The following is a 24,769-nucleotide window of genomic DNA, read 5'->3' on the forward strand; positions in this document are numbered from 1 at the left end:
TCACACATATACGAATTGGATGCAAATTAAACCACATCTAATTTGCATGACATGTAAATTGGACCAGCTTTCAATGGAGCCAGTTCACGTATGTTCAGGGCGGCCACAGTCCATTTCTAAAAAAATGTCCTGTGCAATTTTGGGATCCGGTTTAGGTGTGAATTTTCAGCAATTTCAGCTACCACTTTTAGGCCCTAGTCAACAGTCACAAAAAGCAGCGTTTCATGGTGCCTTGCTGGTGAAAATTCAGAGGCCTTAACTCCATTGCCCTTGAAAATAATATGTTGAGCAACAATATTTGCTTTGCTGCTTTGTAATGCATTCTAAAAATGATGTCCTCTTAGCAGCAACTCAGCAACTTCTCTTTTCTTATCAGTAGAGTTATCTTTTTTAGTTCTACCTTTTATACATTTAAAAAACATAATGTTATTCCACTGTTTTCATTCTTTGAAAGCCTCTAGGTCAGGGATAGCTACATGAACAAAATACAAGATGTAAAGCAAGCAATTAATGTACTTTAGGCAATGAACTTGTGAACCCACTGCCTGTATATTAGTGTGTTGTTTCTTTTCTGTTTATATATTCTCTTTAAATATGTGCATTTTACTGTGCATGCATTAAGCATGGGGACTGTTAGCACGTCTAAAGTAACATCTGCTCTGTCTTTTTGTTGCTGAGTTCATTGTATAATTAGCTCTATATTTCACCAAATACAATTTTACTCCCAAGGCAGATAGAACAGCATGAACAAAACATAAATAATTGCAGATTAGAGAAACAGGAGGCCAACTGGGTCTAGATAGCTTTGTTGGAAATAGGGTTAAGGAGAAACGAAGGTCATAAGGGAAAATGTAATACAAATAAAACACAAACATCTATGTCAGAGATCTGTGAAAATAAGAGGATTTTAAAATAATCACATAAAAATTCTCAAAGTAGGCCTCTCAATATAATATTGCTAGTGATCACCATCTCTTTCTCTCCCTCTCTCTGTACACTGTATATACACATACAGTATATGTAATATGACCGTGGGTGTAGTCTGTGTCATAGACTTGGTTAAAATTTCCGATTTTTTTATTTTTTATTCTATGATCTGGCCATTGATATTGCTTGCCATAGACAACCAGAATTTCAAAGGGTTAGAACTGAAGTATGTTCTTTTTTAGGTGTATACTAAGAAATATATTTTACTAGTTTAGAAACATATAGCTGCATATAACTTTTTTTTTCCTTTTGTTATACTGTTAAACTGTTAAATTGTTGTACGTCTGCCCTGCGACATCAGTCCTACTTCCATCCGACTTGAATGACCAGAATACGATTTTGCTCCGACTTTGAGTCTGGCTTGTCCTTTGACCAATCAAAACAATTCCAGTGTGACATAAATTCCTTTTCTGGCTACTGTAATCAACATGTAAAATGTCACAAGTCTGATGGTTAGGATGTGGATCCAGCTTTGATCTGACTTTAATTATATTAAATTAAAGCCAAACAATCAGCTGAAAACGGACCAAAGTCAGACCAAAGTAGTACAGGAACCTTTTCCAAAGTCGAACCGACTTGTGTCAGATCAGGTAAGACGGATCTCATAGGGAATCATTGATTTATACACGTCATGCAACATGGGCTCCCAAAGTCTGAGCGTATGTCGCACCGGTGTGAACCAGGCCTTAATGTGACTTTTTACACCCTCAGGCCCGGTTCACACTGGTGCGACATACACTCTGACTTTTAGGAGAACATGTTGCATGACATGTCCAAATGAATGGTTCCCTATGAGAGACGTCTTAACTGGTCCGACACAGGTCGGTCTGACTTTAAAAAAAGTTTCTGCACTACTTTGGTCTGACTGTGGTCAGTTTCCAGCCCATTCCATATCACTGAAGTCGGATCAAAGTCAGACCCTCATCCTAACCATCCGACTTGTGACATCCGACATGGTGATTACAGCAGCAGGAAAAGGAATTTATGTCACACTGGGATTGTTTTGATTGGTCAAAGGACAAGTCAGACTATCTCAAAGTCAGAGCAAAATAGTATCCTGTTCATTCAAGTCGGATGGAAGTAGGACCAATGTCGCAGGGCAAAGTCGGATCGACATTCATACAACAGTCATGTCATACCAGTGTGACTAAAAATGTGTCCACTTTGAATATATCCAATTTTACTTTAGACCATTGTAACTCAACATTCTTGCTGTGTGGGAAAAGAGGGTGCAGTCTCTGGATGGTCCTGTGCACCTAAAGCAAAGTTCCAGCCATTTCTGTGTTTATTAAAAGCAGTTAAAAAAAGTGTAGCTGCTGACTTTTAAAAAACACACATTTGACTGTCCCGCGATCCAGCGGTGCAGCCGCTCGAAGCCTCATGTTCTCTTCCTTGCTTCTCCCCGGTGCCGGCATCACTCGTGTGGGCTGTGACAACTTGCGGTTTCACAACCGGGTGTGCACTGCACATGTGCGAGTCTTGCTGCATGTCCTAAATTGGCGGGCAATCTTCTGGGACACGTGACGTGTCCCAGAAGTTTGCAGGAAGGGAGGGGGAGAGGAAAACTTCTGCTTGAGCCACCTAGGTGGCCTGAGCAGAAGTGGGAGCTGGGTACCTGTCAAAACTGATGTGGCAGGGGGTCAGGAGTCCTTAAAGCAGAAGTTCCACTTTTGGGTGGAACTCTGCTTTAACCAGCAGAATCAGGCTTATACATTGTATATATATATATATATATATATATATATATATATATATATATATATATATATATATATATATATATATATATATATGTTCTCAGCTCTCAAAGAGATGGTTGTGCATTTCAGAAGAAGGCCAAGAAACAGCAGTACACTGATCTGGGGGGGGGGGGGTCTGACCACTGGAGTACAGGCAGGCTGTGCTTCCAAGTAGAATGCAAAGAAGAAAAAAAGACCATAGCGGGATGGATGGGCTTCCATGCCCTGGCAATGCTAGTTTGAAATTAGAAAGCAGGGGAACTGGCAGGATCAACAGGTATTTCACACAGGAAGCAATGCAAAGAAAACAGAATAGGAAAGAAACTAGGGTTTTATATATATATGTAGGGACACATAGAGCAGCTGCTTGAACCTTATTGTCATTTCACGTTACATAAAGAAAACAGGATACGTGTTTGATGCAAGTAACACAGACATTGTGTCAGATTTCCCAAAGGCAGCAGCATAACCTGAATACTCATCCTGTAAAAGGAGTACAGGCAGGGGTTTTACTACATGAATTAAGAGACTGCAGATGACACCTTGGCAACATTTTATAACAAGGCTTGGAGATTGATACAAACATTAAGACACTGCAACTGGTCACTGTCGTGTAAAATTGGTCAGCAGGAAGACAGTTTTAACAGAGATAATGATACTAACCAATGTATGCCTAACTTTTTTTATTTGTTGTATCTATGGGGATAGGGAGCAATTAATATCAATGATAGTGAGGTGCTTTAGCTGCACACTGTTCTTGCACTTGCAGTTTTTTTTTTCTTTCAATGAACAAAAAGCAAGCCCAAGGACAGATGATCAATAGTAAGTGGATAATACATTTGAGCACTCCAACCCTAAAAAAGGCTGCATCAACATAAAAAAAAATGCTAAATAAAATAAAATAAATTACCCCCCCCCCCCAAAAAAAAATAAAAAAATACATAAATAAATAAACTCTTTTATAAGGGAAGCCTTATAGCTAAAGTTAAATACATAAATAATAGTTTAAAGTAAAATGGTTTAAACTTAAAAAAGGCCCTATCAACATACTACAAAAATCAACATACCCCAAAACAAATGTAAACCCTAAAATAATAATACCTCCAGAAACAAAAAATGTAAGGGAAACCTTGCTGCAAAAAAAGAAAAAAGATTGAGAAGAAAATCCTCAAATAATAAGAAAAATAAAGAAAGGCAGCAAAGGGCTAATTTCCAAAGAAAATCACAATTAAAGTTTTTTGCCTTTCTCCACAGTTGCTCCCAATACACCAACTCTACGGCTGCTCTGTACCTCCCCCTTTTATAGTGACAGGCCTGGCTTATCCAAAAGCTTCCTTTTTGGCCTTTATAAGCCTGCTGGCCTTAGTTCAAAGACCATGCAGTGTATTACTGGTTAGAAAAAAATCTCATTGAAAAATCTGAACAAAAATTTGCCCAGATTGCAAATGTTGAACCCACAGGTTTTTCCTCAAAACGATGTTAGCAGCGAATCCAAACTTTCTTCCTAGTTAAACTAGCATGCTAGAATATGACAAAACTTTACTTTGCTATGATCACAAAATAATCCAGAAAAGATCTTCTTTCATTTAGATCGTTTGCAGGGTTTTATCTAAACTAAACTTTTGGGATAAATGGAATCCCCATCCTTGCTCTTTTATCTCCAGTCAGACTGTGACTCAATCTAATAATGTAATGCAGCATGTGATATAGGGAAATCAGGGGGCCAAAGTGTAAAGAAATATGTAATCTATGTGATAGCGCTGCTTATAAAACATATTAATATATGTGACACACATGAAATTCGTAATAAATAATAAAGTGTAAGTGCCAATAAATAAAGTGCCAAATAGTCAATATGTGCACACAGTTCATAAAGAGTCCATATACGGTAAGATATAATGAATAAAAATCTTCTTATAGAAGGTGCACAAAATACTTTTCAGTGAAAATCACGCTTCACAACTAATTCCACTCTGTGCTCCCTTCACTGGGTGCAATGCAAGCTCACCTCATTCTTAGACCCTGACAGGGTCAAACACGCTCTTTACACAGTATGATCCTCCTTTAAAAGTGGCTCAGGGCAGCTCCAAAATGGACAAAGAAAGCAAAAATGCCTCCAATAGTGCTGTACCTATGGTGTTATTGGGAACAAACCTCATCACCCCAGCTTCATATAGTGCACTCACATTTATTGATATAAAATACAGCATGAAAACACAATCCAGTAGATCTCATGTAATGCGTGTAAATCCCACTGCAAGGCTCCACCTCTACGTGTTACGTCACCATCCTTGTGGCTTCATCTGGAGGAATTTGTATTTTGAATTGTGAAAGGAGAAGCAGCATAGAGCTCATCACTCTGTATCTCAGATTTTTCTTTGAATCTGCATGCTTGCTGTCAGCACATAAACAGATTGGCTCCTTGTACTGCTTCATCCTTCCAAACTCCATCCCTGCAGTACAAAGACTGCAAGAGGCTGATACCAGGTCAAATTCAGGTACTTGCACTGCTTGCATGTAGAATACATTTAAATAGCTGCATTAATTTGTGTCTTTATTATCTACATAGAGTTCAGCTTCAAGGTTATACATGTTTTAATCAATATTTTTTTTTAATATAAACATTTTTGGAGACACTTTTACAAAGCACTTTCTATACTTTCTATACTAATGGACTTGGGGTGGGATTCTGAACAGCAATAGCAGATTCTGGTTGGCACGATGGCTTGCTAATACTTGTAGAATGAATATAATACAAAACCCTATATAAAATAATTAATTTTAAGCCCACTACTTTCTCAAAGTGGGCAGTACCATCTGATGTAGTTTGTTACTGCTTGTAGTTATTGCTCAATATCAAAGCTACCATGTGATGTTGAGTGATTCTTACAATGAGGAATGCCACTCAGTTAGCTATTACTTGTATATATAAATATTATGTTTGTTTACACTATAGTAAGGGGAAAGACAGACCAGAACAGGTAATGAAGCTAGGAATACTTACATTCAACTGGACCTATTCTGTAATGTTAAAGTTATTTAGTAGTTACTCCAAGCCATTTCTTCAGCTGCAACATTACAGAGCAAGGTTAAAGTGGTATTAAAGCTTTGTTTTTTTAAAATAACAAACATGTTATATTTACCTGCTCTGTGCAGTGACTTTGCACAGAGCAACTCCAGTCTTCTCCTTTTTGGGTCCCCCACTGGTGCTCCCGGCTCCTCCCCCTCGAGCAGTGCCCCCACAGAAAGCCACTTGCCCTGGGGGCACCGATGCATGCTCACTTCTGAGCTGCTGCTCTATGCATTCATAAGACACATAGAGCTGTGGCTTGCCCCCATCTCTCCTCATTAGTTCACTAGCTGTGATTGACAGTAGTAGCAGTCAATGAGGAGGGAGAGTCCAGGGACAGCTGAGGCTTTGGTGAACATCGCTAGATTAGAGAAGGCTCAGGTAAGGATTAGGGGGGGGGGTTACCTTTGTGCATAGGATGCATGAAGGTAAAAAAAAACTCTCGGCCTTTACAACCACTTTACATTTGAGTTTTCACAGGCAGATAGTGAAGTGTAAACTGTAATAACAAAAAATGTTCAATACAAGAGAAAAAAAAACCTATAGAGAACTAGGAGTCCTAGTATTTTGACCTCTGCAGCACCATCAAAATAGCAATGCCATCAGGTACTCGATCTTCTAAAACTCCTGGGACCCATAAAAGTCAGTCTGGCTTCTATGGTGGGAATTATGACACTGAGTGTGGCTGAATGCAAAAAAAAAGAAAGGAGAAGTGGCATTGTTTTTTTTTAAATTGAGAGCTGGTGAAAACAAACAAGAATACATTAGTCAAGGACATCTGCAATCTGATCTTATCCACAGCATACCCTGTTGTTAAACTTGGCCAAACAGAGCCTGATTAAACATACTGCGAATAATTGTAACGTTAAAAATGTAATGATTAATATGTTTTCACCATTTACGGTAAGCAATCACATATCCTTGAAATTATTATATACCTTTGGCCATTGTAAGGCAAATACCTTGAGTAAACAGCTTCATTAGAGAGTATGAGACATCTGGGAGGCATTTTGTTGTTTTAATGGAAGCTTTTTCCTGGACATTTCGCCAACAACTTCAGATCAATTACAGGTGACAGCATAGCTGTGAGTACCTTTACAATATAGGTCCAATGATGGGGTTAGCTGTAATAGCACTACAAATTTAATTTTCCTTCTCTTTTAGATTCAGACAACAAACAATAAATCATATTAAAGCAGCGATAGCAAAACACCAATAAGGTATTGCATCTACTCATATCTAGGGAGATCTTTAGTAGTTTTCAAAAGCAATGTAATTAGACGAAACCATTCTTTCTTGAAAGATTACCAAGTGCATTATTTCTATATGGATCTTCAGGTTTTTACAGGTGTTACTCAAAAAGGGTGACAGGGGTTAAGAGCCAAAAGACCATTTATAATGTAGCTTTACTTGAAAGCAAAGACATCTGAGACATAAAACAAATCTATAAAACACATAAAACAGCATGAGAGCATCAACAGCCAAGGAATAATAACATAATCTCACATAGAAAATTACTTTGTAGAGGAATAGACTATGCTGAGAAATAGAATACAATTTCATATTAACCCTTTCTGAGCTTTACTTGTTAGCAATGCTCAGGAGTACAAATTAAAGCCACCAGCTGGCAAATAAATTTTATTTCCTTAGTGCACTGAAGGCAATAAAAGCATGTTTGATTGGTTGGTGCGCTTAGTTCGAATTTGCTTGATATAGTAATTCCACTCTTTCATTCATACTGCTATTTGTTTCTGATTATAGGGCAATTACTGTAACTTCACACTCACAATTGTGCATAGAAACCATAATGCTTATCATGCACCAATACTTTTTGAATTTGCATCGTTTATTCTCTTGGCTGGGGATTTATGTCAGTGTAATTACTATGTATTGCTTATTTATTATGCTTTTTAGTTTTCAGTTCAGCATCAAAATGCATAAACCTAGGGATGCTGATTTTAAAGGCCTGGAAATTATCAATATTTTATAATTAATATTTGTTTCTTTCTCTAAGTAGTTATGAGGATGCTTATTACACAAGCTCAGATTAGAGTTGACAATTGCAAACATAAGCCAACCAACATGGAAGCAAAATCAATACATACATTTCCCTTGGGGCCACTATTTACTGTTCACAGCACCATTTACTTAATGGAATGGCAGTTATGTTTGCAGAAACCTTGTAACTAGCATTTTTATGTTTTAACTAAAAGCAGCTTTCTCCATGAATAACAAAAATAACATGCTTGCTGTAGTTAATGGCAAAAATATTTTAAGCTGTCATGCATCAATAACTTATATGCTGCAGAATAACAGGACAAAGCAACATTTCTGAAGGGAAGCACTTCAGTTGGCAAGCTTTGTTAACTTATCTTGCTTAATTTGAGTGAGATAATGCACTCATCCATAATTGTCTATTAAATATGTTGAGCCTTCCTGCATTTTCAAGCTCTTTATACATTTCTGCTGATGCTAGAACTGTATCTCTCTTGTCATATGAGAGCTAGATGCTTGCTAGAGACATGTCTAACTGGCTGACTATTTGAAGTATCATGTGATCTTTACATAACTCATTTGTATGCTATATAAAACATGATGTGTCAAAATGGCAGCACAAATGGTTACAACATCTAGTGATGACCTACTTACAAGATGAAAAAGTAAAGAATACCCTCAGGGTGTTTTGATCTCATTCACACAATATTTGGTTTGCATCTTAGACTCCTTTTCTCCTATGGCATTTGCTATTTATACGGTACTTTATTTCCATCATCCTTACAAGTAAGCAATGTTGAGGTAATACTTTATGATAGAATACCTTTAAAGGTTCTAACAATTTTTTCCCCCATTAGCCCAACGCAGTCCCCAATTGCTCCAATAATGGTTATAAAAGTTCAAAGGGTTGCATTTGAGTAATATATTACAGGCATACCCCACTTTTAAGTACAAAATGGGGTTTATTTACTAAAGATGGAAAGTGAAAAATCAGGCTCACTTCTGCATAGAAACCAGTGAGCTTCCAGGTTTTATTACCAAAGCTTAATTGAACAAGCTGGGGTTAGATGCTCATTGCAGAAGTGAGCCTGATTTTGCACTTTCCAGGTTTAGTAAATAAACCCCATTGTGTACATAAAAGTGGGGTATGCCTGTATTTGTCAGTGCTTTTGAACTATATTTCTCATTATGAATGAGAAAATTGAGTACTGTCCGTGATACTTTTTTTATTTGCACTAACATACAATTTTTCAGGACGAGCTTTCAGGGTATGTCCCCTTCTTCAAGGTCCAAGCAGTACTGATTTACAAATTTTTAAGCAGAATGTAAAAACAAAACAAAACAAAACAAAAAAACTCTGAGGGAAAGAAGAGAAAAGAAACAACAAAAAAAAACACATACAAATCAATGGCAATAAAGATAACAGCAGAGTTAGTGAGATAAGACAGAGGGAGAGCTATGGAATGGAGGGGGGGGGGGGGGGGTGCTAGTCACAGAGGGGGTTGTAAAACTTTAGTATAATGGGTAAGGAAACCTATATCTAAATGCAGGCCATTATTTTTTGTGTCAAAAAGAATTATCATTCTTAGTTCAAAGGTTTTCCTTTCCTGGATAGTTCTGAAATTCCCTTTACGAACTAAAACATTGAGATCTTCTATAGTGTGGTCTGGTTGTGAGAAGTGATGTCATTATGAATGCAACCCCTGCTTCCTGACTGGCTCTCTGACTTTAAGTAACACAATTTTTTTTTCCCATTAGGATATCAGTCTCTGATCTGCTGCAAAGTAGTATGCCTGCCTGTTGCAGCCTACCCATGGCATTTAGGAAAGTCTATGGATGTATCTAACCTCATCCACCAGTCTGGATCTACTGATCAACTGATAGACATACATGCACTGAGAGCAGATGCTTATGCACATCTTCATCATATGCCCAGCTTGAAGCACACTTTTATGACATGTTTACTTTAAGTTCAATTTTTAGAAAGAAATAATATTTTTTTTTTTGCACGAGCTTGTAAAGCATGACACCAGGGATCAGGAGATCACTGGTGCCATGCAGGTCTCCAGCAGATCTGCCAGTATATCTGTGTGCCTGTACATCCAATATGGGCAAACAAATACAATCTGACAGGAAGAATTAATGAACTACCACGGCACTCCACAGCGCAATGGTAGATGATTGAGAACTACAAGTCAACATCCGCAAAGGATGTTGGGGCTTGTAGTTCATTCACACACTGTGAACAAATGATGCAGAGCTGTGGGCGGAGCCCCACATGGGAGTGCTGTTTTTGAAAAGTAACAGCTAGTACAGGGAATTCTCTGCACTACTGTCACAGGGGGATCGGGCAGCGGCTGCAGCATAAAAACGGATGAAACATGTAACATGTTCCCAAAGGTAATTTTAGCTTTTAAGGTATTGTTATACAGATGGTTTGCATATTTCATAATTACAATGGGAGAAGGTTTAACAACCTACTAAGGCCTCGTACACTGGTATGACAAATACTCCAACATTGGGAGCATGACGTTAGTAAATCAGTGATTCCCTCTGAGAAGGGTCTTAACTGTTGGGACACAAGTCGGTCCAACTTTGAAAAAGGTTCCTGCACTACTCTGTTCTGACTTTGGTCCTTTTTCAGCCCATTAAATATCATTGAAGTAGGATCAAAGTCGGATCCTCGTTTTGACCATCCGACTTGTGACATCCGACATGGTGATTACAGCAGCAGTAAAAGAAATTTATGTCACACTGGGATTGTTTTGATTGGCCAAAGGACAACTCAGACTATCTCAAAATTGGAGCAAAATCTTATCCTGTTCATTCAAGTTGGATGGAAGTAGGACTGATGTTGCAGGAAAAGTAGAATGTCAGTCGTAAAACAGTCCTGTCATACCAGTGTGAACTCGGCCTGAAGGAGTGATGCTAGAGCATTGATTTCTTGTACTTTACCCCAAAAAAAGGACAAAATAGGGAAGCCCCACAAAACAAATAAAAACGAGAATCACCCATTCTGTCCAGGATTCTACCACTGCAAAAGTAATATATACTTATAAAGTCCATTATATATGGAAATGTAAGTGCTTTTCATTTTACCAAAAGCTTATATCAAGTAACAAAAAAAGCTTAAGGCAGTATTAAACCCAAACTGTAGTATATTGCAGCTTACCAATCGTTAAATGCAGTGGCTGCATTTTTTTCTCTCTGTTTTCACACGGTGATCTGGTCAGTGGCACACCTCCAGTATTAGTGAGACACAACTCTGGAGGAATGAGAACATGAGACACTGCATCATTATCAGTCTGGGGGGAGGGGAGTGTTAATTGTAGCAGATTTGGATAGACTAAAAAGTTGAAGCTTCATAAGCAGTTATAGCAAACAGTTATTTTTTTTCCTTTTTGGATACAGGTTTTGCATGACTAAATAAAAGCTAATCACATTTAACTGCCACTGTTAGTGTTAAGTGGTTTGTCTCATCTTTGTAAACTGATTCTGGTGGAGAGCCTGGGCTTTTCAAAAAAACATAAGACTTGCTGGCTGGATCACTAGAAAATAGAAGAAAGAAATCATAAAAAAAGAAGCTAATACAGCCACCACATCTAAGCCCCTGTACACACGGTCGGACATTCTGCCAACCAAATCCGTCGGATTTTGCCCGTCGGATCTTGTCCGAAACGGTTGCATACACACGGTCGGACTAAGTTGTCGAAAAATCCGATCATTCGTAATGTGATGACGTAATTTCGTTACGATGGGACTAGTAGCCAATAACTTTGATGTAGGAATTTGATCTGAGCATGCGTGGCACTTGGTATCATAAAAATTCTCTACACATGGTCGGAGTATGTCCGATCAAACCAGTTGGTCGGAAAATATTTCCAACATGTTGGAAAATTGGGTCAGACGGAGATTCGGACGGAATCAGTCCCATGCATACCACACACAGTCGGATTATCCGACGACACGGTCCGATAAGACGCATTCCTTCGGATTCTCTGACCGTGTGTACAAGGGCTAAGAATTGGTAAGCTGCAATATAATCAATGTTTGCTTTTGGGTTTAAATATATTATTTAAAGGCAAGCATTAATGGTCTAAGATCTGAATTGTTAGATTGTCTCAATAACTTCCAGGCAGGAAGTTAGTGAGTTGGAATTTAGTAAAGGAGTAGAGGCTGTTCCCTTAGTAAAGTCAAACCTATATTATCTTAGCGATTATTGCAATGTGCAAGAAAACAAAAAAAAACAGGGTTTCTGCTTTCACATGATTGGATGATTGACATAAACAGTGTTTCCCCATACTTACAAAGTTAAGTGACCATTTGCACCGCAAAGTGAAAAATCTCTACTTCTTTAGCAAATCAACCCAGTTCATTTGTGTGCATACATTTGAACTTGAGCTCTTAATCTCTTCAAACAGAACTCCATCAAAGCAGCAATATCTATCTGCACATTCATACTTATTTGATTGGGAAAGCAATCATGAAAAGCCTTCTTCAGTTCTTCTCATGTACCTGTTGATACTGCCAGTGGTTCTTGTAATCCCGGGCTTACTGTAGAGGACCGTTAAGTGGTGATGACATCACTCCACCTCCCACACCCTAGAGGCGTTGTTGGTTTGGAAAACCAGAGCTTTGCCTGCTCCTGTATACAGCCAAATGTGTAATATTTCACATTTATCTTGCTAAAGAAATGAAAACATATTTCTTTTAAATGTTATTTTTTTTTACTCTTGAACACGATAAATACAGACTAAAAAATAAATACAAAAACACGATAAAGCCTCCTTTAGAAAAGAAATTGTAACTTGTACTATTGTGTGCTTCAGTCCTCCTTAATGCTCTTTTATTGCTTTTATGTAGGACATTAGCATTATTATTTGTAGGTATCAAATACTTCCACAGAAATAATTCAAATGTTGATGCATCTATTTATTAATACATACTGCAATGTTTCACACTGACATGTAACTAATAAACAGTTATTTAAAGTTCTACTTCTAACTGGTAAAAGAATCCTCCAATGGCCTGAAAAAAGGAACATATTCAATTGCCCTTTTCTTGTTTGATGCTTTCTATTGGTTAATTCTGTTTCAGAATTTTCTATGCCTTTGTAGAACTGCAAGCTTTTTTTCTTCTATGAAGACCTGTATTCATTTTCAAACACTGTCACATTTATTCAAGTACACAATTATACAGAGGCAGCTGGCTTTTATCTAGCGATATTTACTTCAAAAAGCAAAGTTAAATGGTATCATAGATTAATTCTTAGGGCACAGAAGATTCTTTTTAGAGTAGAAAGAGATTTTGTAATTACTTAGGCTACAGCAATAAAATCGAGTACGTGTACTGTTAGATTCATCATATGAATGCCACAATGCAAAGCAGCAATAAAAAAAAAAACAAGTTATAAAAATCAAACATGGGAACATGACATCCTTGTCACAAATATGCATTACAGTTTGTCTATAATTTACAGCTCTGCATAACATGCTTTCTTGAGTAGTATTTTTTTCATTCAGGAAGCAATGAAACTTCAAAAAGGGCATTATCCTCTGCAATTTCTTACATAAATCAAACTGGAAATAAGACACATTTTACAATTCAATTTAAGATCCCACTGAGACAATAATGTTGCAAGCTGTGCATTTTGCAAAGTAATATAGTAATGTCTAGTTTGCATTTTTGAAAAACCAAATTAATCACACTTTATTGAATATGTTCAAGCAAACCTAAAATCATTTATTATTAAAAATCTCTTGCAACAAATATAAACTATATTTTATACATAAAGGACAAAGTCATTTATTCATTAGGATAAAATGCTTGTACGTAGTATTTTAGAAGAACATGAAATCACAATGTGAATGTATAGTGTATGCAAATCTCTGTAGGCATGACAGACAATAAAAAGGCAACAATTAAAGCACTTTTCCTGGAAGCAGTGATTTGTAGTATAGCAGGATATACAGTTAGACTGTAAAAGTGTTTGAGCTACTCAAAAAAAAAAATTTTAGACTATAATTTCAGTTTAATTATTCTATACAAACGTATATGCATTTTTTTGCTTTACAACTTGTTATTAAAATATGGACCATTAAAGTCAGCATTTCATTTTTTTTCCTTCTTTTGTTGGGCCACAAGTCATGCAGAAATTGCATTTTGGCATCAGTTTACTATATGTGTTTAAAGCTGATCTCCAGGCATTTACACAGTTAAAACATACACTGATCAGCCATAACTTTATGACCACCCACCTAATATTGAGTTGGTCCCCCTTTTGCCACAAAAAGAGCTCTGACCTATTGAGACATGGAAGTCACTAGACCTCTAAAGGTATGCTGTGGTATCTGGCACCAAGCCGTCAGTAGCAGATCCTTTATGTCCTCTAATTTGCAGGGAGTACTGTTTCCATGAAGGAGAGTACTTGGTCATCAACAGTGTTTAGGTAGGTGGTACATGTCAAAATAACATCCACGTGAATGGCATGACCTAAAGTTTTCCAGCAGAGCATTGCTCAAATTGTCTCTGTTGGCTTACCTTCTTTCCATACTGCTTCCTGATGCCATCTCATTCCTAGGTAAGCAATGCACATGCACCCAGTTATCCACATGGTGTGAAATAAAATGTGATTCAACAGAGCAGTCCACCTTCTGCCATTGCTCTGTAGTCCAGTTCTGATGCTCATTGCAGACATTTTTGGCTGTGGACACGGGTCAGCATGAGTACCCTGATTGGTCTGTGGCTACGCAGTCCTATATACAACCAACTGCTATGCCCATTTTTTTTTTGCTTTCAACAAATCAACTACAGGGACGTGTTTGCTTGCTGCCTAATATATCCCACCGAATGTTAGATGGGATTGTAATGAGATCATCAATGTTATCCGCCTAACCTGTCAGTTGTCTTAAAGTTATGGCTGATTGGTGTATGTATGCAAATAGTTTTTTTTTTATCTGTCAAAGGATTTTGTAGTTCCAAGAAGATAGCTCTATGATTCTAGCACCACTACCAAATTACAGAGCCAGGACCTTAACTTCATGGCTGCTGCAGCACAGTCTGTTTAAGAACACACTCGCAAACTACTGACTGGACAATAGTGAGTCATTGCTGACTTGTTATTGTCTGTCGCTCTTTTTATACCAGGGTGTTTTCTGTCAACACATGTGCACTGCAGCAGAGCCTGATTAGCTTCTAGTGCTGACCCTGCCTGTCTGCTGTGCAGGAGGTTACAGGTATTTATGCTAATTGTCCTTGCTTAGACAAATATGAGGACTGGCGCAGCTGATGTCTCTTTAAAAAGGGTACTTCTCTATCTTTCTCTAGTTTCTTTGCTTTATAACTCACTGGGGGTTATTTACTAAAGGCAAATCAACTTTGCACTACAAGTGCAAAGTGCAGTTGAAATTGCACTGAAAGTGCACTTGGAATTGCAGTCGCTGTAGATCCAAGGGGGACATGCAAGGGAAATAAAAAACTGCATTTTAGCTTGCACATGAGTTGATAATAAAACCAGCAGAGCTTCCCCTTATTTCAGATCTACTCCTCAGATTTACAGCGACTGCACTTTCAGTGCAGTTTCAAGGGCCCTTTGCACTTGTAGTGCAAAATGGATTTGCCTTTTGTAAATAACCCCCGCTGACCTGAAACAAGCATGCAGTGAGTAAAGTCATAATAAATATATTTATCAAAGTTGCAAGCTTATATTAAAGTTAAAATGAATTTGCTTTTATTGATATCACAGTAAAATATAGTAAAACATTGTTCACACTATGAATTATTATATTATATTGCCTCAGTATTCAAAATTGTCTCCAGCCTGTACCTATCTCCTCTTTAAATGCTCATAGAACTTAAATCAAATAATCAAATGACCTAGAGTGCTATCACTATATATTATAGCTCAGCTAGACAGGTGAAAGGGGTGGAAACTTCACTTGAAATGTTTTCCAGAACTCAATTCTGCTTCCTAAGGAGTATGAATGAGGCCAATTCTTTAAGACCCCTGAGACTTATGTGATCTTTCTAAACTCTTGACTGTGGTCCAGTCTCTTATACCGACAGCTTTGACTCAGTGAGAGAATCATATCTCACTCTCTCTTCTTCAGATATACATATCAATGTCATGGATAAAGGGGGTTGTTGTTGCTCAGATGTATAGCTACCCCAGTATTTTTGTCCAACTTCTGTCCCTATCCAGAATAAAGGCATGTATTTCTCCCAAATAAGAGAACATTTTGGAGGAGTGGACGATACCGCTTATTTTTTGGGTGTACTTATACAGCTTACCAAAAGCAACCCCATTGAGGGTCTAATTGGATACCTTAAAAGTCCACATTTGTTTTATTCTGTGTCATATTTAAAGTTGGAATGAAGTCAGCACTCCTGATCTGTTTGCTTAGTCCAGGTCAGTGACTCAAAAAGCACCAAATGTGAATTAGATTAGAATGACAATGAGATAACTAGTGTATTTAGAGGAGGATGTCAGTAACTGCAGTTTGCATTTGTCTCAGTACAGATTTTCCTTAAAGAACACATTTGTAAAAGGTTTAATGAATACATAATGTGAATCCAATAATTAGCGATATATAGTTGCCAGGAGCAAATTGCTCAGACAACCTGTAATGAAAGAGTTATGTGGTCCGCCATTGCAAACCTCTTCTGAACATGATAGATTTCAGGCTATCATACACATTTTTGGCTTTGGTATTATTTGGAGTCACTGATCCTGAACAAGTTTGCCTTGTGCACAACTGGGTTTAGTTTGATTATATGGGGTATCTAATGGCATGGCTTCTTTAGATAGACAAAAAATTCTTAACTTTTATACCACTGAGTTTCACAGCTTGACTATATAGACAACTGCTTCAGAGTAGCTTTCTAGTAGAGACAGGTTATGGCAGAATGGGGCCCAAGGCAAGGTAGCAGTTTGGCCCCCTTTCCTTTTGATTAAGGGTTATAAGGATTGCAGAAAGTACAGAGATGCTGTCCCATTTGCGTTTCTTGTGTTGGCAGGTTTCCGTCAGATTAATACTGCATGCAAGTTGATCCTCCCTAGTGAAGTGATAGGCAGGTTCACAGGTTCAACCAGTTGCACTATCCTACTTGTTTACTGAAGGAGCATGAAAGTTGTAGTTGAGCTCTCGGAGTTCCACAAGACCCTAGGCTCCTGCTTGGGTTTGCCTGTGAATAATCTGGCTCTCTTTCCAGGCCCTTTAATTATACCATTAAACATTTACATGATATGTGTAAATGTGTGTTCTGTATACATATATTCCAAGACAAAACAGGTAGAACTGCAGAACCAGTAAAATGCCAATGACATTCTGAGACAGTTTTTTCTGAGATCCATGTTGTAGATGGCATTTGTGCACAGGCACAATTCTACAAATGGATCAATGTTTTCTGTGTCTGATAGATTCCTTCCTCTACCTATTTCCCAGCTTTTTAGAATAAACTAAATTGAGGCAAGTGGGAATTAACCTATGGATACTTATTCTTTCAATTACTTAATGATGTTTAAATAAGAAAAATATTGGCACCCCTGCATTTCTGTCAGATAATGCACCACTTTGCCCAATTGTTACAATTACAAATGTTTACACATTCTTATGTTTATTTCTTTTGTTTATATCGGTATGATGCAACAACTCTGAGAACTAAAAAGCCAAATCTGACACATTCCAAGAAAAACTCCAAAAATGGACTGGACAAAATTATTGGCACCTTCTCAAAATTGTAAGAAATATTTGCATTCCAAGTTTGTGATGCTGCTCTAATTAGTAATTACACTCACCTGTATCAATTAGCTGACAATATATAAATCTCACCAGTTAAAATGGTGAAATATTGACTCTACCTTTCTGTTGTGTGTACGCCTTATGGAGCACAGAGAGGAGAGGGAGAAGAGAGTGAGCAGCAAAGAATTGTCTGAGGATTTGAGAAGAAAAATTTTGGAAAGGCACAGACAATCTCAAGGTTACAAGTCCATCTCCAGAGATCTTAATGTTCCTGTGTTCACTGTACGCAACATTACCAACAAGTTTACAGCCCATGGCACTGTAGCTAATCTCCCTAGACGTGGACGAAAGAGAAAAATTGATCAAAGATTGCAACAAAGGATTGTTTGAATGTTGGATAAAGAACCTCAATCAACTTCCAGACAAATTCAAGCTGACTGTTCAGGCATAGGGGACAACTGTGTTAGCTGGCACTATATGTCTGAAATAAATGATTTTGAGGTATTACCACAGAGTGGTGCTGTGGATACTAAAATAATGTGCCATGTCCCATTATCTGGAGATACTATTGGAAAAAAAAAATGGTACTGGACTTTAAAGGCACTGAGATGCACAGTATTAAAAATTATAAATGTTTTATTATATTAAAAAGAGCAACCAGACAGACATAGGTTTAAAAACTTTGCAAAGTAGAAATTGCCTATATGCTATTACAACACACAACTCATACACCAAGGAGTATACTCCTGAATGAGCAACAATGTATTTGTTGGAGCAACAGTGATTGTTCTATCAGGCTTGGTGTGAGTTGATCATAGTGTGCAGTAGCGTGGCGCAAAGCTATTTTTTCCAAGGGGTGTGCTACCAAATATTAAATTGAGGGTGGCAATCATTGTATCCAGTCCATTTTTGGAGTTTTGAGTTGAATGTGTCAGATTTGGCTTGTTTCTCCACTTTTTTGTGTCATACCAGTACAAACAAAATAAATAAACATGAGAATGCCTAAACATTTGTAATCACAACAATTTTCTGGTGAAATGCTGCATTATCAGCCCAAAATGCAATATGCCCATATTTTTCAGTTTCTTTAATTTACTGTAAATTTCAAAATCATAAATATACTTTGAAAAATGTTGAAGTATAATACTAATAACATAAGGTTACCTGTTAAATCTATGGTTTTGCTAATTATAGAAACCGTCCTAAATCCCAATAATGTATATTCATTTCTACAGGGAGCAGTGATGGTTCTTGGGAGAAAGAAAAGCTTCAATCTCTCCCTACCCAAGGATCACAAGCCTCTGTTAACCATCCCAACTTGCCTGGACAGCATAACCTTCCAGTTACTCATCCTCTCAACTCTCTTCAACAGAATCACCTGCTACCAAATGGTACGAGATGCTGTAATTTATCCCCATCATGACTATTAGTTGTAGCTGTGTTAACGCCATTGGACATCAGCAGTGGAGAAACATTTTAGTTCACTATTTTGTGAAATTAACCATTTAATGAAACTAGAACTTAGTTAATATGTAGTGCTGTGTACAGGAAAGTGTGGTATAAGTATTAGCTTTTTATCCCCAAGAATCACTAAATAATACCTGATACTAAGATGCCCAGTGTAAGTATTGCAAAGGTGCACAAATGTTGCCAGTGCATGAGACACAACTTCTGGTTTAAACAGTGCACAATGATTTACTCATGATAAGAAAAGACATCTTGGAACATGTTTCAGTGATTTGCCTATCCTAATAACAAACATTTCATACTTACCTCCACTGTGCAGCTCGTTTTGCACAGAATAGCCCAGAACATCCTCTTCTGGGGTCCCCTGGTGGCTCTCGTGGCTCAATGGCTTCACTGCGATCAATCTATCCAATCAGGACACAAGACACCAGCTAGAGCTGGTGTTCTCATCCCCAGCTAGAAAAAGACCGGGTTCAGATAAGTAAAACGGAGACTCTGGGGGGCTGTAGCATGAGAGAAGGTTCTTCACCTGAAAGGTGAAAAACCATGAGGGCTTATAACCCCTTTAACTAAATCCCGTGATAAGTGTTTTAAAGTAAAAAATAAATAAAAATAAATAACATATTAAAAATATCATCTATAATTGCGGACATGCGTTATGAAGACTGTGGCAACTTGCTTGTGTCTCCTAAACTAGATCTTAATGTGAGATATATATATATATATATATATATATATATATATATATATATATATATATATATATATATATATATATATATATATATATATATATATATGGACACAATTAAAATTGTGCTATAAAATACACTTTTTGTATTACATATATTTATTCAATTGTGAAATTCATACATTATAAGAAATAAAAACTCAGGCAATGTTCTATTTATACTTATAAGTGAACAAACACATGGTATGTATTTAATTTCTTAAACTCACCTTAAGTCTTCTTTAAAGCTGAATGCTAGGCTAAAATAAAGTGCCTTTACATGCACGTGAACTTTAATGGCATCCAAGACTTAGCCTGTAGGGTTCAATATTGAGTTGGCCCACCCTTTGCTGCTATAACAGCTTCAGCTCTTCTGGGAAAGCTGTCCACAAGGTTTAGGAGTGTGTCTATGGGAATATTTGACCATTCTTCCAGAAGAGCATTTGTGAGGTCAGGTACTGATGTGGACGAGAAGGTCTGGCTTGCAGTCTCCGCTCTAATTCATCCCAAAGGTGTTCTATTGAAGTTGGGTCAAAATTTTATGGAGGCAAGCAAGTTCCTCCACCCCAAACTCACTCATGTTTATATGTATTTCATTGGTGTATTTAGCTGCTTACCTAGAGTCCAGTTTTAATGCTTAAATCTGGGCACAAAACTCTTATTTAAATCCACTTGTGTGCACTAAATGCTCCTGCAAACCCAGCTGTTAGCTTGTAGAAGTAGCAGTGGCATCACCACTGGCCTGTACATAGCCTGTGAATAGAGCAGAGCTGTGGGCCAGCAGGCCCCGTAAAGTTCAGGCTGCCTTCAGAAAACAATGGGGCAGATACAAGAGCAGTCACAAAGAGAGAGAGAACCAGTGACCATGACAGTCTTTACTACAAGAAGCTCCTGCACAATGGAAACATTTCACACTGGATTACTACATAATACATAAAGTATACCAAGGTTCACTTAAGAACACACATGCCTTTTGTGGTTAGACAATATTTAGTTATCCAGGGTTCAGCTTTAAAGCTGTCCTGTGCTCAGACACAAGTTAAACTATCCTGAACAAACCATGAAAGTACTTAAAAACAAGCTCTGTAACTACAGGCATTTTGGGTAAATGTGTTTTCAAAGTTCTCAAAGGAGACACTGAAATATCAGCTTCTTTCCTCCATTTTTTCTATTGATGAAAAACCTTGGTCGCCTGCCAGTCTTCTAGTGTAAATGCACAGCAGCTGTTTCTAAGCTGCTAGAAACAAGCCAAGTCCTAACTTTGGAGACTTTGTTGTGATATTTGAGGATTTTGAGGATGGAATACTACACAGAACATGGAGCTAGAGAGGTCAGAGATTCTTGTTAAGATTATGTAAAAATGCTACATTGAAATGCATTACATTGCATTGAATTGGATATAGCTTCAGTAGATCAATGTATTTTGTATAGGTTCATTGACACATTTTTATGAGAAGAAACAGTAAAGCACAAATGTTGTCTGTCAATGGCAAATTAGAAAGCGGATCCAGAATATATAATTAGTAGATTAGTAGTAGATTAGTTGCCCCCTGTACACATGAAATGATAAATAATACATACAGTATCTCACAAACCAAGGTGATGGACTGGCCAAGCATGACCCAGACATAAACCCTATTAAGCCTCTGTGGAGCTTCCTTAAACGTAAGGTGGAGGAGAGCAAGGTCTCTAACATCCACCAGCTCTGTGATGTCGTCAGGAAGTGGAAGAGGACTCCAGTGGCAACCGATGAAGCTCTGGTGAACTACATGCCCGAGAGGGTTAAGGCAGTGCTGGAAAATAATGGTGGCCACACAAAATATTGACACTTTGGGCCCAATTTGGACCTTTTTACCTAGGGGTGTACTCACTATTCTTGCCAGCGGTATAGACATTAATGACTGTGTGTTAAGTTATTTTGAGGGGACAGAAAATTGACACTGTTATACAAGCTGTACACTCATTATTTTACAATGTAGCAAAGTGTTATTTCTTGTTGTCAGATGAAAAGATATAATAAGATATTTACTAAAATATGAGGGGTGTACCCACTTTTGTGAGATACTGTACAACGCATTAAAATATGCTACTAAATAATACTCATATTATGAGGACAGTCATGCAATATTATAATATGTTGTAATATTTTACCATTTAAAAAAAACCTCTGAACATGGACCTTCTTGTTTTTTTTTGCTTTTTTCAATTTGCAGCAAGTTAGCAGTTTTGAAATCTGATATCAGTGATACCCATAACATAATATTGTTCTTCATTGAAAGAACTTTAAAGGTACCAATATGTTTTGTTAAAAAATTATCAAAATGTATTGTATAACAAATTGTTAAAACCACAAAAGACATACAATGAGGACATAACACAAAATCACATATGTGTAGAAATATCTGTGTACTACACAGTAAGAAATTGAATCATCATCCCTTGCAAGACTGAGTGATGACTCGCTTGCTGCCATTTCCGTCGCAATTGCATTTTGCAAGACTTAGCCCACTTCTTCAGGAAAATAAGGTACAGTCAGGCTCTCAGTATAATCAATATATTATCTTCAAATGTGGTTCCAATAATCAAAAATGGATGCCTGCAAAAAATATGGTCTATGGGTGGAAAGTAAGCTTGTGGTTTGGGGAATAGGCCCAATCTACCTCCCATCGTCCTTCCTGAAATAAAGGAGCTACATTTTTATATAATATAATAAATACATTTTTATCATTTTTCAACAAGACTTATTGGTACCTTTAAAGTTCTTTGTTAGTTTATAGGGTTTTTATGTAAGAATTAAAGTCTGTTCACTTTGCAGTGTGAATTTTGAACAGGCTCAGCACATGCTGTGGTGTTCAAAGTCAACACGGGTTCACCATTTTTAAAATTCACTTTGTTAAATGAACAGCCTCCATTTCTTTAGTAAACTTACCCTACTGAGCATTACTTGTGCTGGTATGTAAGCGTTTCACATTTTAATTTACTCATATAAACAAATAGATGAGAAGAGCCGTCAACTTGCACATCCGTATCAATATAATATCTGTATCATAGTTATGGGTTTGAGGAATAGCCACACGTGCCAATGCCAAAGGTGGCAATGTTCCAAAGTTTCAACAGGTTGCTTATATTTAAAGTATATCAATAGACATTTTTTTTTTTGATAGAATAGCATATGGTTGGAACCCCTTTTGTTTTGGATAACATAGCAAATGTTTTTTCTGTATATTTCCCATTGGTAAAAAAAAAATTACCTCCAAGGCTTTAAGTAGTAAAATAGGGGCAAATAGATGAAAGACGATGCACAAAAATATACAATGGCACACAAATAGGAAATGAATGAGAGGTAGTCACAGTGACTATTTAGTCAGCTAACCCTCCGACTTGAGAATCCTCAACGCTGCTAGCGCAAACTCACAGGAGAGAGGGCTTCAGCAACAACCTGTGAAAAAAGCACAAAAAGAGCTGTTGGGGAGATTTCACCTCACTTTCTGTCCAAGAGACAAATGGGAGATGCATAGAAATCTCTCAGGGACACTGGAAAAGGCACCCTCACCTCCTGTGAAAGCTGTAAAATGCAATATTTTTTATTGTAAGCATGGATACAGGGATACAGAGAACCATGAAAATCTGATTCTATTTTATTCTATCCAAGATGAGAAAAACAAATTTTTGCTAGAAATACACTTTATTGGTGCAACATAATGTATTCTTAAATAAGCATATTCTATACACTTACCTGTAATTTTTGTGTTCTTTACGTCCCACACACTCACAGTACATTTACTATAGGTGGGCAACATGTGCAGGTTGGATGATGTACATATATGTCATCCAGCCTGTTCCAGATTAGGGGCATGCATGCGCACGCCTCCTGATAATCTTCACTGTCATTGGCTACAGCGGGATTTTATCAACAGGGACCCGCCAATAATTTATGGCTGAGACCTGCTGATCAGCTGTAGCCAATCACAGCACAGAATCTGTATTTACATACATACAGCAGGGAGAAAAAACAGCCAGATCTGTTACAGGTAGCAGACATTACACACACTACATTTGTCAGGCACACAGTTAACCCCTTGATCGCCCCTTGATATTAACCCCTTCACAGCCCGTATCATTAGTACAGCGCCAGTGAACAGTATTATCACTGCCATTACTATTACAGCATCAAAGCTGCATAAATTCCAGTATATATATATATATATATATATATATATATATATATATATATATCGCCTTCCCGCCGAGCATACACAGGTGTGCATACTCGGCTTCCGGGGGTTATACCAGGATGATGCCCGCAGCTGCAGGCATCATCCTGGTGCTGATTTTTAGAGCGGGCGATCGGCTTTCCAGCCATAACAACCGATGCGGCTAAAAGCCGCTCGGCTGTTATGCTGGAGGACGTCTCCCCTCCCGCCGCTTGCCGCTTCCAGTAAGAGCGGTGGGAGCACCAATGAACGATCCGATGCCTCTGGCAGCTAGGGAGGGACTGGAATGAAGCCATAAGTGGCTTCATTCCAGTCTCCTAATTGTAAACACGGAAGCGACGTCATGACGTCACTTCCCATTTACTTGGCTGCCAATCGTGCTGGATTTAAAAATAAAACAGTATTCAGAATCGCCGAAAACGGCGATCTGAATACTTTTAAATGTAAAGGAGGGATCGGGGGTCTTTTGGACCCCCGATCCCTCCATAAAGAGTAAAGAGTACCTGTTTACATTCCTTGTGACAGCAATAAAAGTGATCATATATATATATATATATATATATATATATATATCATCGTTTGTAGATGCTATAAATTTCACACAGACCAATTAATATATGCTTATTAGGATTTTTTTTTTTTTTACCAAGGATATCTAGCGGAATACATTTTATCTTAAATATATGAAGAAACTTTATTTATTTTTATTTTTTTTATTATTGGATATGTTTTATAACATAAATTAGAATATATATATATATATATATATATATATATATATATATATATATATATACATATATATTTTTTTATTAATATTTCTGTCT

The 24,769-nt window shown here is 37.4% G+C and overlaps 1 protein-coding gene across 6 annotated transcripts in view; it reads left to right on the forward strand.

Annotated features, from left to right (window-relative positions):
• The window catches only part of DACH1 (dachshund family transcription factor 1), a 427,793-nt gene that overhangs the window by 276,037 nt on the left and 126,987 nt on the right, over nucleotides 1-24,769 (forward strand). For 4 of the 6 annotated variants that reach the window (XM_077483130.1, XM_077483132.1, XM_077483131.1 and 1 more), the window contains one exon: nucleotides 18,767-18,922. The exons of the other annotated variants lie outside the window; for them this stretch is intronic. In XM_077483130.1, the coding sequence (XP_077339256.1) occupies nucleotides 18,767-18,922 (156 nt within the window). The remainder of the gene's footprint in view (nucleotides 1-18,766; nucleotides 18,923-24,769) is intronic. 6 annotated transcript variants of the gene reach the window in all.

Source organism: Lithobates pipiens, unplaced genomic scaffold (assembly GCF_037356315.1).
Source record: "Lithobates pipiens isolate NorthernLeopardFrog02 unplaced genomic scaffold, aLitPip1_a1.2 Scaffold_16, whole genome shotgun sequence".
NCBI classification, from domain to species: Eukaryota; Metazoa; Chordata; class Amphibia; order Anura; family Ranidae; genus Lithobates; species Lithobates pipiens.